At 57.2% G+C, this 13,502-nt stretch overlaps 9 protein-coding genes across 9 annotated transcripts; 3 read left to right on the plus strand and 6 right to left on the minus strand.

Moving 5' to 3' along the window:
- The first annotated feature begins 621 nt into the window (after window positions 1-621).
- Window positions 622-1,416, plus strand: BDY17DRAFT_292433 (hydrophobic surface binding protein A-domain-containing protein). Its single transcript, XM_033732823.1, has one exon. The coding sequence runs from the start codon at window positions 730-732 to the stop codon at window positions 1,270-1,272; it is 543 nt and encodes a 180-aa protein (XP_033591383.1). The 5' UTR covers window positions 622-729; the 3' UTR covers window positions 1,273-1,416.
- BDY17DRAFT_292434 (acyl-CoA N-acyltransferase) lies at window positions 1,417-2,166 on the minus strand. Its single transcript, XM_033732824.1, has one exon. It carries the CDS (start codon window positions 2,018-2,020, stop codon window positions 1,433-1,435), a length of 588 nt encoding a protein of 195 aa, XP_033591384.1. The 5' UTR covers window positions 2,021-2,166; the 3' UTR covers window positions 1,417-1,432.
- BDY17DRAFT_292435 (peptidase M24, structural domain-containing protein) lies at window positions 2,167-3,690 on the minus strand. Its single transcript, XM_033732825.1, has one exon. It carries the CDS (start codon window positions 3,656-3,658, stop codon window positions 2,231-2,233), a length of 1,428 nt encoding a protein of 475 aa, XP_033591385.1. The 5' UTR covers window positions 3,659-3,690; the 3' UTR covers window positions 2,167-2,230.
- Window positions 3,691-3,711: 21 nt separating this feature from the next.
- On the minus strand, window positions 3,712-5,227 carry BDY17DRAFT_292436 (mitochondrial ribosomal protein MRP51). Its single transcript, XM_033732826.1, has one exon. It carries the CDS (start codon window positions 5,191-5,193, stop codon window positions 3,754-3,756), a length of 1,440 nt encoding a protein of 479 aa, XP_033591386.1. The 5' UTR covers window positions 5,194-5,227; the 3' UTR covers window positions 3,712-3,753.
- A 49-nt stretch (window positions 5,228-5,276) lies between these two features.
- On the plus strand, window positions 5,277-6,533 carry BDY17DRAFT_292437 (putative zinc-binding alcohol dehydrogenase domain-containing protein cipB; the record flags this gene model as incomplete). The annotated part of the gene is made up of 2 exons (XM_033732827.1): window positions 5,277-5,718; window positions 5,775-6,533. The coding sequence occupies exons 1-2, from the start codon at window positions 5,459-5,461 to the stop codon at window positions 6,529-6,531; spliced, it is 1,017 nt and encodes a 338-aa protein (XP_033591387.1). The 5' UTR covers window positions 5,277-5,458.
- A 22-nt stretch (window positions 6,534-6,555) lies between these two features.
- On the minus strand, window positions 6,556-7,531 carry BDY17DRAFT_247042 (putative 2-(R)-hydroxypropyl-CoM dehydrogenase; the record flags this gene model as incomplete). Its single annotated transcript, XM_033730784.1, has 2 exons — window positions 6,556-7,025; window positions 7,078-7,531. 2 exons carry the CDS (start codon window positions 7,529-7,531, stop codon window positions 6,556-6,558), a joined length of 924 nt encoding a protein of 307 aa, XP_033591388.1.
- A 619-nt stretch (window positions 7,532-8,150) lies between these two features.
- BDY17DRAFT_321721 (uncharacterized protein) lies at window positions 8,151-9,332 on the plus strand (the record flags this gene model as incomplete). The annotated part of the gene is made up of 1 exon (XM_033736678.1): window positions 8,151-9,332. One exon carries the CDS (start codon window positions 8,151-8,153, stop codon window positions 9,330-9,332), a length of 1,182 nt encoding a protein of 393 aa, XP_033591389.1.
- Window positions 9,333-9,410: 78 nt separating this feature from the next.
- On the minus strand, window positions 9,411-11,391 carry BDY17DRAFT_91933 (glucose-6-phosphate isomerase). The gene is made up of 2 exons (XM_033738824.1): window positions 10,174-11,391; window positions 9,411-10,119 (listed from the first exon to the last, which is right to left on the minus strand). Exons 1-2 carry the CDS (start codon window positions 11,202-11,204, stop codon window positions 9,489-9,491), a joined length of 1,662 nt encoding a protein of 553 aa, XP_033591390.1. The 5' UTR covers window positions 11,205-11,391; the 3' UTR covers window positions 9,411-9,488.
- Window positions 11,392-11,579: 188 nt separating this feature from the next.
- BDY17DRAFT_315526 (kinase-like domain-containing protein) lies at window positions 11,580-13,388 on the minus strand (the record flags this gene model as incomplete). Its single annotated transcript, XM_033735915.1, has 2 exons — window positions 11,580-11,852; window positions 11,910-13,388. 2 exons carry the CDS (start codon window positions 13,386-13,388, stop codon window positions 11,580-11,582), a joined length of 1,752 nt encoding a protein of 583 aa, XP_033591391.1.
- Between the last annotated feature and the right edge of the window lie 114 nt (window positions 13,389-13,502).

Raw genomic sequence — 13,502 nt, forward strand, 5'->3', positions numbered from 1 at the left:
CCATGTCGATGAGCGCCAATTTAAGACGCGTGAGGGACCACTGCTAAAAACGACTAGAGGCACAGTTGCAGCAGCTCCGCAGCCATTGACAATTGCGGGTGGATGAACAATCGTAAAGCTTGGAGATGAGGCCGACGAGATCTCGAGGAGGTCTCGGTATCAGCGAGACTTCGCTATCGGAAGGCGGAGGTTTAGAGGTCGTCAAGTTGATTCAACAGAACGAAGTTGTGGAGAACTCCATAACTGCGCGATGCGAATGCTGTAGTCGTGAGTTTGTTCTGATATCGCTTGCCGTTGTCATCTTGAGGAATTCGGAATGGTCTCGAGCCGTACCGTGAACCAGGAGTCAGCCTTGTGTGCATAAAATCGCACAAAATATCAAGCATCCATGGACTTGAAAGTTGGCATCATCAAGCTTGATCTTGCGTACGACATCGTTACGCTCGATGGCAACATTAATACACTGGGCCAGCCGAACAGTTGGTCCAGGTCAAGCGTGCGGCGCCCAATCACGACACTCCTGATCTGCTAGCTGCCGAGGCGGGCTCATTGCGCTATAATCTGCACCAATCACCGCCGTATAGCTCTACGACCTGCCGAGGCCGATGTAGATCACCGAGGCTTGGAACTGCTGCTGCACGCAATGAAATAGCTTCTTTAATCCACCCAATGTGAGACTGTCCGACCAAACATCTTTACCTCATTACAACTCTCGATCAAGTCTTTATCATGACTCGTCTTGCACTCCTATCCCTCCTGGCCGCAACGACTTTCTCGTCGGCCTTTGCCAGGCCAGCCGTCAGCGTAACCCCCGATGCACAAACCGTCATCGCCGACGTGAACGCCATCAACGCGGGAGTCGTCAATCTGAACCAAAACCTGGAGGCCTACCAGGGAGGTGTTCTCTCCCAGACTCCAATCGTTGGCGACTTCCTCGAAATCGAGGTGGCCAACCGCAAAGGCTATGCGGATGCCAATCTGGCGTCGCCCTTCAGCCCTTCCGACTCGACAGCCCTCGTCAACGATGTCATTGCGACTGTCGGGATAACGATTCCGCAGTCGATCCAGACTCTCAAGTCGAAGAAGCCCCTGTTCGACGCAGCTGGCGAAGATGGCGTGATTGTCTCGACGCTGAAAGTTCTGCTTTACGATCACGACACCTTTTCCGCTGCGGTGGGAGCGAAGCTGACCGCGGATCAAGGCCCTGCTGCAGCAGTCGTCTTAGAGATACACGACGCAATTCAAAGTGGGATTGATTATTTCAGCTCCTAGGCTTCCAGAGCTGCTTAGACAGATGGGCATTGGGTCGGCCGGCGAGAGAGTGGGAGTGCAGGATGCAACAGGCGAACGAGGAAGGGCTGTGATTCTGCAAACTCTTTAACGGTAGCCTCGTGCAATGCTCACGGATCCGTACACAACAGCCGTCTTCCCTTCACTTCTTCTGCCGTGCGCGCCATTCATGTTCCAGCATACTGTACTGCAAGACGTCCCAGAACCGGCCCTTAACAAACACACACTCCCGCTTCGCCCCTTCGCGCACAAAGCCCATCTTCTCGTACAGCCGGGCGGCGTCGGCGTTGTATGCATACACCATGAGCTGGATACGATGCAAGCCGGCAAAGTCGAAGCCCCAGTTAAGCGCCCATTCCATGGCTTCTGGTCCATACCCTTGACCACGGTACTGCCGGAGGATTCTGATGGTGAGGTCGCTCATGCGATGCTGGAGCATGCGCGGAGCAAGGCCTTTGAGACTGATGCAGCCGATGGGAATGGGTTTTGGGGCGGAGCCGGCCCCGTTCGTCACCGGCGGCGGGGGTAGGCAGACGGCACAGGCGAGCATTTGCTTTTCCAGATGCTCGTACCAGTCCGCGACGTCCTTTTTGCCTTGCGGGGAAGGAAGCTCGCTTGAGACGTTCATGAAGCCCTCGGGGTCGGAGTCCAGCTCTGCCAGGAGTGAATCGTGCTCGCCCCGTTCCAGAGCACAATATATCAGACGCGGCGACGCCCACAGATTCGTCATTGTTCTGGTTGGCCGGGGGAATCGAGAATGTCGTGGTCTAGTATATCTTGAGTGATGATGTACAACGAATGAAAGGTGTTGTCAGCCTCACGCGGAAGTGGGCGGCTTGAAAGCTCACCGCCCCACTTCGCCTGATCGGCATACAACAATCAGCGAGCATCGGAATCGGAAGACTACGACAATTCAGACATCTCTCATAGCCCTACCAACCTACTCCGCATTGACAGCGGCCTCGATATAATCCAGACTGCTCTTCACCGTCGTCATATTATCCCACCCATCCTCCTTGACCAAGATGTCATCCTCAATCCTTACACCGCCCACCTCCCAGTACCGCGCCAGCACACTCTGGTCCACAATCCCGTCCCACTTCCCCGCGTCCAATTCCGCCTGGAAGGGATACTTTCTGAAATAGATGCCCGGCTCATTCGTCACCACCGAGTTGGCCGGCAGCCTGCCTCGGATGCGAAGATATCTGAAGAACTCATTCGGATCCTCGTAGTTCGGATTCCCGCCCGTGTCGTGCGTATCCATGCCCAGATAATGACCAAGTCCATGTGGGAAGAAGCGACACGTCACCTTGGACTCCAGAATCTGCGCCGTGCTCAGTTTCTTCTCCAGAATGCCAAGGTCCCGTAAGCCCTCTGCCGCCACGGAATGCGCCTTCATGTGCACATCCTCCCACAGCACGCCCGCTCGGATCATGTCCATGCACTCCGTCTGCATCTTGAGCACGAGCGTGTAGATCTCCCTGCTCTCTTTGGTGAATGTGCCGTTGAGCGGGAAGGTGCGGGTGATGTCTGCGCAGTAAAGCGAGTACTCCGCTCCGGCGTCGAGAAGGAGATTCAGCTTGCCCTTGAGAGGCTCGTCGTTGTGCACGTAATGTAGGGTACTGGCGCCCGTACCGCTAGCGCAGATACACGGATACGCCTGATCTCTGCAGCCGTTGGCGTGGCAGTGCATGACGAAGACGGCATTCAGTTCTCGTTCATTCTGCGCAGCCTTCACCGACGCCAGGATGCGCTCGTGGGCGTAGGAGGAGATGATGTTGGCGTGCCGGAGCATCGCAATCTCGTGCGAGTCTTTGACCACGCGGCAGGTTTCAATGGCACGACGGGTGTAGTCGGTGTTGATTTTCGGAGAACAAGCCTTGATCTCGGGAGAGTTGAAAAGGGCGAGGTCGGCGCGGTCCTTGATCACCATGACAGGCGTGCCCGGCTGCTTCAGCATCTTCGAGAGACTCTTGCCCGATTTGAGATCGTCGGTGGTCAAGACAGTGTCGACATCGAAGCGCTCCAAGGCTTCCTTTGGAAGCAAGGGCATGCCCGACCACATCACCTCTTCGTCCTCCACGGGAGGAATCCAGAGTGTCGAGTGATCCGCGGTAATGTCGTAGGCGAAGAAGCACTCGGGCACCTCACATCCCGTGAGATAGAAGAAGTGCCTCCGCTGGCGGAAGCGCGACGGGGTGTCATCATCTTCGTGAATGTGAAGGGACTGGCCTTGGAGGTAGATGATGCCCGACGTCGGACCTCCATTCTCAGCAATCCATTTCGCTACCCGACGACAGTGAGCTTTGGCAGGATATTTGCCCGATGGAGGAGCGGGCAGATCGGGGTTGGCGATGCGTTTCCTCATGGTGGAGTGGTTACTGTAGAAGTGAGAGTTGGAAAATTACCCCACATGGAGAAGAAAGGGTCGGCTAGAGTCGGCATCTCAATCTATCTATAGTTCTACAACACCCTTGCCCTGGGCGTGCGCGACGTCCGACCACCACGTCCAAGCAAAGGTATACTAACTCCACCCGCCTGCCGTAAACCACCACCACCACCTGACGACTTGGACTGCTGAATGGCATCCAATTCCTCCTTATTATTCGTCCGCACCGCCACCGCTTCAGCCCGCGCGCGATTCACTCGCAGATGCACACGAGAATTGTGATCCATCGTCGCCACTTCGGGATGCACCCACAGACGATTGCCACCATGGGTGTTCTCGTCCAGGGCGTGCGTCGCGCGGTCTTCGGGCTTCATGTTGCCGGTTTCGGGCGAACGACTGGTAGCGCTGTGCGAATCGTCGGTCACAATGCCACCGACACCGAGCTTGGCCATGTATTCCAGTACGGCACCGTTTCGCGTCCGAGGACGTACCACGCGCGCTTCCACTGGTGGCTTGTCTCTCTGTGGACCGTAGATGGGATGATTGTGCATGATTGCGTCGGTGCGGAGATGACTGAGGCCGCCGGAGGGGTGAGTGGTGGGTGGGCCCCGGTCTCCTTCGACCGCACTGATAAGTTGATTGTAGAGACCGTTGGGGTTGAGTCGAGAGGCAGCAGCGGAGTAGACTGCGGGCAGATCGAGGAATGCACTAATGAGGGCTGTGAGGTTGGACGAAAGTCCTTGGTAGGCGTGGTCATCCCGAAGCTGTTTCTCGTATGCCGACAGTTGTTCCTCGGTGGGCTGCAGATTTTCCATCTCGCGGACCTGCTCCTCGGTGAGGGGCTCCTCGGTTTTCCGCGCATCACTCTTTGCCCGCTGAATCTCATTTGCCCTCCACTTCTTGCCCAAGAAGGCGCGCCACTCTTCCTTCTTCTTGCCAATCTTCTCCCCCACATACCGCTCAAAATCGCCATCTTGCATCCCAGCCAGCCAAGGACCTCGATGCTTCCATCTTTGCATCTGCTTTGGACTTTGCTCCACCACCATTCGCCCCGCCACCGGTCTCCTGATGGTCAACGGGGGAGCATCGGGATCGGTGTTGTCCAGCCATGCCTCAAACACGCCTACCGCATTCTCTTCGCTATGACGGGATTGCTTCTCCATCACAAAGGGCACGCCCATCTCGGCCCACTTCCGCTCCGTCTGGACGTGGTCGCCGGCGGAGGCAAAGTCGGTGATGTGCTCGTAAGTGTCATTGGCGCGGACTCGGATGACTGGCGTGGTGACTTTGGTCTTGCGGCCGGGAATGGCTCGTTTCAGACCCCAATCACCTCGATGGAGAGAGGCTGCGGGGGTGGTGATTGCTTGATGAGTGGGGTAGGGAGTGGTGGCCGTGTCGGAGGTGCGATAGACACCGGTGGTGAGTTCGGGTTGGATGGGGAGTCGGCGAGGGAGGGAGAAGAGGCGCGAGGACTGCAGCAGACGCGCGGTGGGCGACGATGCGGATTTCGACATGTCCCGTCGCCTCCGTCGGTCGGTGGAACAGAAGCACCGGATTGCAAAGCAACCTGGAATGATAATTTGTGATCATAAAAGTCCCAGCATTTTCTCGCTTATTGATCCATTACTGATCATTACATCAATCAACTCATCAATCGTAGCCCAGCTGTCGTAACCCATTGCGTGATTACATGCCTTCAAGGTGAAACGAGAGGTATTTATTGATCCATATTCTCCCAATTGCGCAATCATCAACCTCTTCTTCACCCAAATCCTCATCATGTCCTCCAACCAAGCCTCATACCTCGACGCCAAGGGCTCCAAACTGCGGGTCGCCGAGACCGCCATCCCCAAGGCCGCACCCAATGGCATTGTCATCAAGAACAAAGCCATTGCCATCAATCCCGTCGACTGGAAAATTCAAGACTCGGGCTTCTTCATCCAAAAATGGCCGACCGTTCTCGGTTCGGACGTCGCTGGTGAGGTTGTCGAGGTGGGCGAAAAGGTGACGAGGTTCAAGAAGAGTGATCGAGTTGCTGCGTGAGTAGATCTTCATCGGAAAGTCGGTTCATGCAAGACTAACTCTCCCGCTCCAGACACACCATTGGCCTTGCCTCGGGCAACACGGAGAATGGCGGGTTCCAACACTACACAGCCGTTCAAGCCGACAAGGCCGCCATCATCCCCTCCAACATCAGCTTTGCCCAAGGCTCCGTCTTCCCCCTGGCATTGGACACCGCAGCCGTGGGTCTGTACGGAGATCGCGACAGTGGCTTCCTTGGCCTGCCACTCCCGTCCCACAACCCCGAGCCGTCCGGGGATGTCGTATTCGTCTGGGGCGGCTCCTCGTCCGTCGGAGCAATGGTCATCCAGCTCGCCGTGGCCAGCGGGGCTAAGGTAGTCGCGACGGCAAGCCGACACAACCACGAACTCGTCAAATCCTGGGGCGCTTCGGCGGTCGTCGACTACAAATCCCCCTCCGTGGTGGAAGACGTGGTGGCCGCGGTCAAAGAATTGAAAGGCAACTTCGTCGGCACGTACGACGCCATCTCGACCAAAGACTCGTACGCACACGCCGTCCCCATCGCGGAGAAGCTTGGCGGGGGGCCTTTTGCCATCGTTGGCGGTCCACCCGAAAGCAAGCCGGAGAAGCTCAAGTTCGGCGGGGTGTTTGGAATCAACGATCTCACTCATCCCGTATGGAGCGATTTCGTCACCAAGGCATTGGAGAGTGGGCAGTTGAAGGCGGTGCCCGAGCCCTCCACCGTGGGTAGGGACTTGGAGAGCCTGCAGAAGGGGGTGGATGAGTTGAGGAAGGGGGTTAGTGCCAGGAAGCTGGTGGTGGAGTTGTAGGATCCATCTACGTCTATCATAGCCTCATTCAAAACTCGGAGTGACCAACCGCACCTTCAACATATCCCCCTCCACAATCTTCCTCTTCATCTCCTCCGATGTGAGCTCCGGCAAATCCCATGTAATATTGACATACCTCCCACTCAACCATTCTCGCTTCTCCCGACTCAGATACACCAATCCATCCCCACACAACTGCGTCGACTCGGTGAAGAGGGACCCGAATTCCGACTTGAACCCCTCTCCCACCATGTCAGTCAGCACGTTGCCGGGATGAACCGAGAAGGCGACGAGTCCGACCGCGGCGTTTTCTTTGGCAGCGAACTCGGTCAGGCGGACGAGGGCTAATTTGGATATTTGATAGTGGCTCAGGCCGGGACCGATGAGGTGCGCCCCGACGCTGGCGATGTTGATGAGCATTTTGAGCTGGCCTTTGAGGAGCAGCGGGATGCACGCTCTCATGACAAGGTAGGGACCGCGGACATTGACACTCACTGTGACATGTTAATGGGAGACGATGCACGGCGAATAATGACACGGTCTCACTCGTCTGCCACCACTCGTCGGGATCGCTCTCGGTAATGGGTTGCATCGTTCCGATGGTCGCAGCGTTGTTGACAACGACGTCCAGGCGGCCAAACTCCCTCTCGATGCGTGCTGCAGCGTCCTCCACACTATCTGCATCAGCTACGTCGCACCTGAGACGCAACGTTTGCGGCTCTTTCCTTCCGCATCCCGCAGACGCTGCTTTCAGCTCAGCCTCGACGGCACACAGATCGGAGCGCGCACTGATGGCGATGAAAGAAGCGCCGGCTCTGGCAAAGGAGATTGCCGTGGCCTTGCCCAGGCCTCGGGAGGCGCCGCTGATGAAGACGGCTTTGCCGGACAGTTCGGCCTTGATGGGATCGATGGCTGGGTAGGTGTCATTGTGCACTTGTCGTGTGGTGGTGTAGTCTCCCGGACCCTCGAAAATGTTCGGCGTTCCTTTTGGAGGAGGCATGATGAGGAGACGGTCAAGAAGTGGCTGGGTTGAGGCGATTGTGTGGTTTCAATGAGAGGGGCACCGGCTGGCAGTAAGTAGGAAAAGCAGATGTCAGATCACCTACCCGTGTGCCAGCACCGGCCGGGGAATGGACTGCTTCGGAGGGTGGGTGCTCGCATTTTGCGGAGATGCCTCTTTTTCCTCCGGGATGGAGTAGGTGTCGCTACGCTGCCTGACAAATCCAGTCATCGCGGTAGATTGTGACGGCAATGGAGGAGCCCAAAGCGTTGTGGATGTCGTTCCCGGGGGAAGAGGCGACGTTGACGGCATTTGTCGGGCATGTACACCGTTCATGTACTTGCCCATCCCATCCTGCTGCGATCTTCCGTGATTAGGTAATGCTTCTCTCCGCGTGAAATGTGGGGCGCGGGGTTGAGGATGGTCGTCAGGCTTCAATAAACAAAGGGCCCGAGCTTGGGGCTTTCATTCACTTCACTTACTCACCTCTTCCCTCCACCATCTGGCCCCTCAAGTCAACAGGAGACAACAAGGAGGCCGATGGACGGCAAACCGCATCAAACGTGATCCGACGGGACTCGGCAATTCCATCTCTCCTCTCACACTCCCTCGGCGAATCATGGAGCACATCAGCTACGGCACTCGAGGTGCAGCCCTCTTCCAGCCGCCGACATCCCCCCAACTCCCCTCCTCCTCCTCAAACGACTACTTCTCCTCGCGCACCCGCAAAAGATCTCGTCCCGATTCCTCGCACTCCCACCCGCCAGAGCACGATGACACCGCAACCATCGACGACCTCGGCCTCCTCTCTGCCACCTCGGTGAATGAAAAGTACCGTCTGGCGGGCGGCTTCGACAGTCCGGGCTTACTAGCCACGTCTGAAATCGAGCAGTACCACGACGGCGAGTTCCGGCGGTGTGTGCGCGACATGGAGCCGATGCGGAGGCAACCAAGCTATGCATCGAGTCTCTCCGGCCCTTTGTCAAGAGAGCGGAATGGTGTCGCGCGCGTCAACTCCCACAACGATCAAGGTTGGACGCGTTTCGCTTTTGGGCTTGTGGGCAAGGTGTTTTCATTCGGCACGAGTGTGGTGAAGGGTTTCTATGCCGGGCATGGCAAGGGCTACGATTTCGGTCAACGCGACAATGCCTCCACGCCTGACAGCTGGGCTCCGCGACATCGAGCGAAAAGCCCCATCCCTGGCGCGTGGCAAAGCGATGAACATCTCGTCGACTCGGAGCAAGACGAAACACGTCGACCATCCAACAAGCGCCGCCAAACAGACAGAGACAGCTGGGTACTCGTCGGCACGACAGCAAGAGAAGAGCACGCAGCCTCCACCACCAGCCCCAAACGCAAGCCATCCACAGCGACATCGCGCCCGAGTCTAGCAGTACTCACGCGCCCTTCTGCCTCACGAGCAAATAGCCGTCGCAGTCTCGCTCCCATCTCAAGAAGACAGAGCAGCTACATCACCAGTCCCTCCTCTCAACGCGCTGCATCGCCGCACCGTCGCGCTTCCATGGCTCAGACGCGCGTTTCCTCGCGACCCAGCAGTTCGTCGGGAGGAAAGTCACATCTCAAGGCTGGATCAAACGGTCTGCTGACACCAGAAACGGCAAGCCACCTCAAACGCCAGGCGAAGCAGGAGCGCGCGGCGGATAAAGCTATGATGGGCCTGAGTAAGCAGTTGGAAGACTTGATTCAGCAAGGAAAGGAGGCGTTGGGAACAAAAGTGTCGATTGAAGATGGGGATGATGGGGTGGAGGAATTCGACGAGGGGTTTGTTGAGGAGTGGTAGAGTGGATTCACGTTGATACGAGTTCTTCAGCGAAGGCGTTGGGTGATGGGCTTTTCGGGATAGGATGTGGACAGCCCTTCTCGTTTGGATTGAAACGCATGCTTTCAATTAAACATGTTTAAACACTGCACATCACAACTTCCCACTACCATGCATTCATGCATTCAGCTTCGCCTTTTGCTTAAACGCATTGATCAACCCGCTCGTGCTGGCATCATGCCCCTTGACCTCGCCCGGCGTGTCCAGATCCTTCTGAATCGCCTTGGCCAAGCTCTTGCCCAACTCCACACCCCACTGATCAAACGAGTTGATGTTCCAGATCGCGCCCTCGGTGAAAGTGACGTGCTCGTAGTAGGCGATGAGCGCGCCGAGCGTTCCCGGGGTAATCTTTTGCGCGAGAATGGAGGTCGTCGGCCGGTTACCGAGGAAGACCTTGTGCGGCACCAGATCGGGAGGCGCGCCCTCGCTCTTAACCTCGTCGGGCGTCTTGCCAATCATGAGCGCCTCGGCCTGCGCAAAGTAGTTGCTGGCCAGCATTTTCTGGTGCAGGTCGCCGTCGGTGGGGTTGTGGGATTCGGCGGCGAGGATGAAGTCGGCGGGGATGAGCTTGGTGCCTTGGTGCAGCAGCTGGAAGAAGGAGTGCTGCGCGTTGGTGCACGGCTCGCCGAAGAGGATGGCACCGGTGGTGTACTTGACGTAGTCGCCGCTGCGGGTGATGGCCTTGCCGTTGGACTCCATGGAGAGTTGTTGGAGGTAGGCGGGGAAGCGATGCATGTATTGATCGAAGCTGGGGATATACGTTAGCGGGGGGAATTAGATGAGTGAACGACTGACAACTCACGGGGCAACAAGATGAGTCTGGGCGCCGAAAAAGTCCGAGTACCACACACTCAACAACCCTCCAATCACCGGGATATTCTGCTCGAGCGGAGCGGTGCGGAAGTGGTGGTCCATGGCGTTTGCACCGGCCAAGAACTGATGGAAGTTGTCGTAGCCAATGTACAGGCACACCGAGAGGCCAATGGCAGACCAGACAGAGTATCTGCCGCCCACCCAATCGCTGAAGCCAAACATGTTCTTGCTGTCGATGCCAAACTTCTCCACCTCGCTCTTGTTGGTGCTGAGGGCGACAAAGTGCTTGGCAATGTCGGACTCCTTTGCGCTCTGCAGGAACCACTTCTTGGCCGTGTTGGCGTTGGTGACGGTCTCGGCGGTGGTGAAGGTCTTGCTGGCAATGAGGAACAGGGTGGTCTCGGGATTGCTCTCCTTGACGGCCTCCTTGATGTGCGTGCCGTCAATGTTGGAGACAAAGTGCAGCTTCATGCCTTGCTTGCCATACGGCTTGAGCGCCTCGCTGACCATCACCGGGCCCAAGTCCGACCCGCCGATGCCAATGTTGACAATGGTGTCGATCGATTTGCCGGTGTACCCCTTCCACTCTCCGCTGCGCACCTGCTCGGAGAACTCCTTCATGTGCTGTAGCACCTCGTTAACGCCCTCGACCACCGACTCGCCATCGACAGCCATCGGCTCATTCTTGACATTGCGCAGCGCCACGTGGTACACGGCACGGTTCTCAGTAAAGTTGATCTTCTCCCCCTTGAACATGGCGTCGCGCAGCTCCTCGAGCTTCGCCTCCTGCGCCAGCTTCACCAGGTTGGGCAGGGTATCATCGGTGAGGAAGTTTTTGCTGAAATCAAAGAGGATCTCGGAATTGTCGGCAGTGTTGGCAAACGTGCGGCTGTACTTGGCGAAGCGCTGGGGATCTTTTTCAAACTCGCTCTTGAGCACCATGCCGCGCCCGAGTTTTTCGTGGTGCTCTTGCAGCGTCTTCCACGCCGGAAGCTCCATTGCTTGGGAGAAGCCGGGCATTTTGGGCGCGTGTGATGGGATAGGGAGAGTGATGAGTGGTTGAAGGTGGTGAAAAGGTCAAGGGTGAGGAGGAGAGGCGGAATGGGTGTTGTATAAAGGGAGAGGAGGAAGTGGAAGGACACGTTCCGGTGAAAATGTTTCCCGTTGAAATCCGTTGCCATCCGTAGACGTCAACTGCCCCACCATGGGGCCCCAATGACCGCTGACATAAGCTTAGACGCTGCACGCCCTGACAGCCACGCACCGGCTAAACTCACGCGATTACCCGGGAGAAACGTGAAAAGGGACCGTCAGTCATGGTCACTTCTCGTTGTATGTCGTAGAGGCTCGCTTGATCCCAAAGGTGCACCTCATCTCCCTTTATCGTCGGCCGGCTCATCGCTGGTTAAACGCGTTGCCCTGCACAATACTGCCGCCCGCATCCCCAAGTCCCTCAACCGGACGGTTGTACGACCAGCCAGCAAACTGCTGCTGCATCGTCTGACTCAACATCGGTCCTTCCACATAGCTGTCCGTGGGCGCCTCCGACGTAAACTCCTTGTCAAAATTCGCCGTGTCTCGCTCGTCCACCACGCTGGGCTTGAACGTCGGTTCGTACTTCCGATCGAGCAGTTTGCGCCAGTCGATCTGGTGGAAGAAGGGATGTGCCTGGGTCACACGCGTTAGTCATTGTGTACATTCAACGCATCTTCACCACATCCTCACCTTGATTTCACTCGCTCCGTTCGTCCCCAACCTCCTCGAGGCATCTCGGTCTAACAGCTTCGTCAGGAGATCCCTCGCAGCGGGGGGCACAATCTCCGGACCCGGAAAGTGCAACGGCTCGGCGAGAATCTTGCGGTACATCTCGTTGGTGTTCTCGTCGTAAAAGGGCGGCAAGCCCGTCAGCATCTCATACAAGAGCACACCCAGAGTCCACCAATCCACCGCCTTGGTATACCCCTGGCCGTGCAGCAGCTCCGGCGCCAAGTACTCTGGCGTGCCGCAAAAGGTATTGGTCTTGTCTTCGTCCTTCATGTCGAGCTTGCACAGGCCAAAGTCGCAGAGGGCAATGTGGCCGACGTAGTCGACGAGGATGTTCTCCGGCTTCAAGTCGCGGTAAATCACTCCGAAGCCGTGCAAGCACTCCAGTGCGCAAAGCAGCTCCGCGGCGTAGAATCGGCTTCGGTTGATGTCGAAGCGCTGTTCTTTCTGCAAGTGGTGGAACAGCTCGCCACCGTTCACAAAAGCGAGGACCAGGTACAGTTTCTCCGGCGATTGAAAGGAAAACTTCAACGGCACGATAAACGGGTTGTTGATCTGCGCCAGCACCGACCTCTCCGCGAGGGTGTGCGCCACTTCCGACCGAGAGATGATGTGTTGCTTCCGGATGGTCTTGAGGGCGTAGATCCGTGACGTGTCCTTCTTCATCACTTGCATCACCTTGCCGAAACTGCCCTTGCCTACCACCTTGAGCAGGTCAAAATCCTCAATCTTGAGGGATCGATGCCGATTCTCCACAAACTTCACTCCAAGTCGGATAGCTCCCGTCCCGTATTGAACGTCATGCCACGTCACCCCAGTCGCGCTGCTTCCATTGCTGCTGGTTGGAGGTGGCATCGCCTTGTCCTTCTTCACACCCCCCGCAGATGCCGCACTCTGCTGTTCCGCAACGGATTGTGCGTCTTCTCGGAATGTCGGAGTGACCCGGCACGAGCCAATGAAGATGTCCTGCTGCCGTGCGGCACTGGGCGGAGCAGATGGGTTCCGAATGTACAACGAAATGTTGAGCTCCGTGCTCCTGCTGACGTCAAACTTGTACTGCACGCTCTCCCCAGGCCAGACGGGGTTCTCGGGCGAGCCGGACACCGCATTTACAAACACCTGCTGCTTGTCAAAGTCCACCAAGGCGTATGGGAGATACTTGGAGTTATAGCGACCGTGGCTGGACGGCACGTTGTTGATGGCCTTCACTCCTGGAGCCGCCGATGATGATGGGCGGTATGCGGTTTGATTGGAACCCGGTCGAGCGCTATTCCCGCCGATGTAGCTGCTGGCAAAGCTGCCCTGGGAAATGCTGCTACCATGCCCCGGGCGCTGGGTGAAGGCCGCTTCCGCGCCCGGGGGCAGGCTGAAGCTGCGTCCCTCGTGCAGTGTGAGAATCAATATACCCGACCGTGCAGGCGCCACCGGAGGTGAAATCATGCTCTCTGATGCGGCGATGCCCTGTGCATCCGATCCATTGCTCGTTGGTGAGGGCTGAGGGGGGTGGGGAGGTGCGGCAGTCGTCGGGTCGATGCGTGGTTTTTCGACGGTGTC

This window comes from Neohortaea acidophila (genome assembly GCF_010093505.1).
Source record: "Neohortaea acidophila strain CBS 113389 unplaced genomic scaffold BDY17scaffold_3, whole genome shotgun sequence".
Classification (NCBI taxonomy): domain Eukaryota; kingdom Fungi; phylum Ascomycota; class Dothideomycetes; order Mycosphaerellales; family Teratosphaeriaceae; genus Neohortaea; species Neohortaea acidophila.

Coding starts and splice junctions, on each gene's coding strand:
- BDY17DRAFT_292433 (XM_033732823.1), top strand. CDS start 730: ATGACTCGTCTTGCACTCCTATCCCTCCTGGCCGCAACGACTTTCTCG.
- BDY17DRAFT_91933 (XM_033738824.1), bottom strand. CDS start 11,204: ATGCCCGGCTTCTCCCAAGCAATGGAGCTTCCGGCGTGGAAGACGCTG. Junction 10,120..10,173: donor CAGACTCATCTTGTTGCCCC/GTGAGTTGTCAG, acceptor GTATATCCCCAG/CTTCGATCAATACATGCATC.
- BDY17DRAFT_292434 (XM_033732824.1), bottom strand. CDS start 2,020: ATGACGAATCTGTGGGCGTCGCCGCGTCTGATATATTGTGCTCTGGAA.
- BDY17DRAFT_292435 (XM_033732825.1), bottom strand. CDS start 3,658: ATGAGGAAACGCATCGCCAACCCCGATCTGCCCGCTCCTCCATCGGGC.
- BDY17DRAFT_292436 (XM_033732826.1), bottom strand. CDS start 5,193: ATGTCGAAATCCGCATCGTCGCCCACCGCGCGTCTGCTGCAGTCCTCG.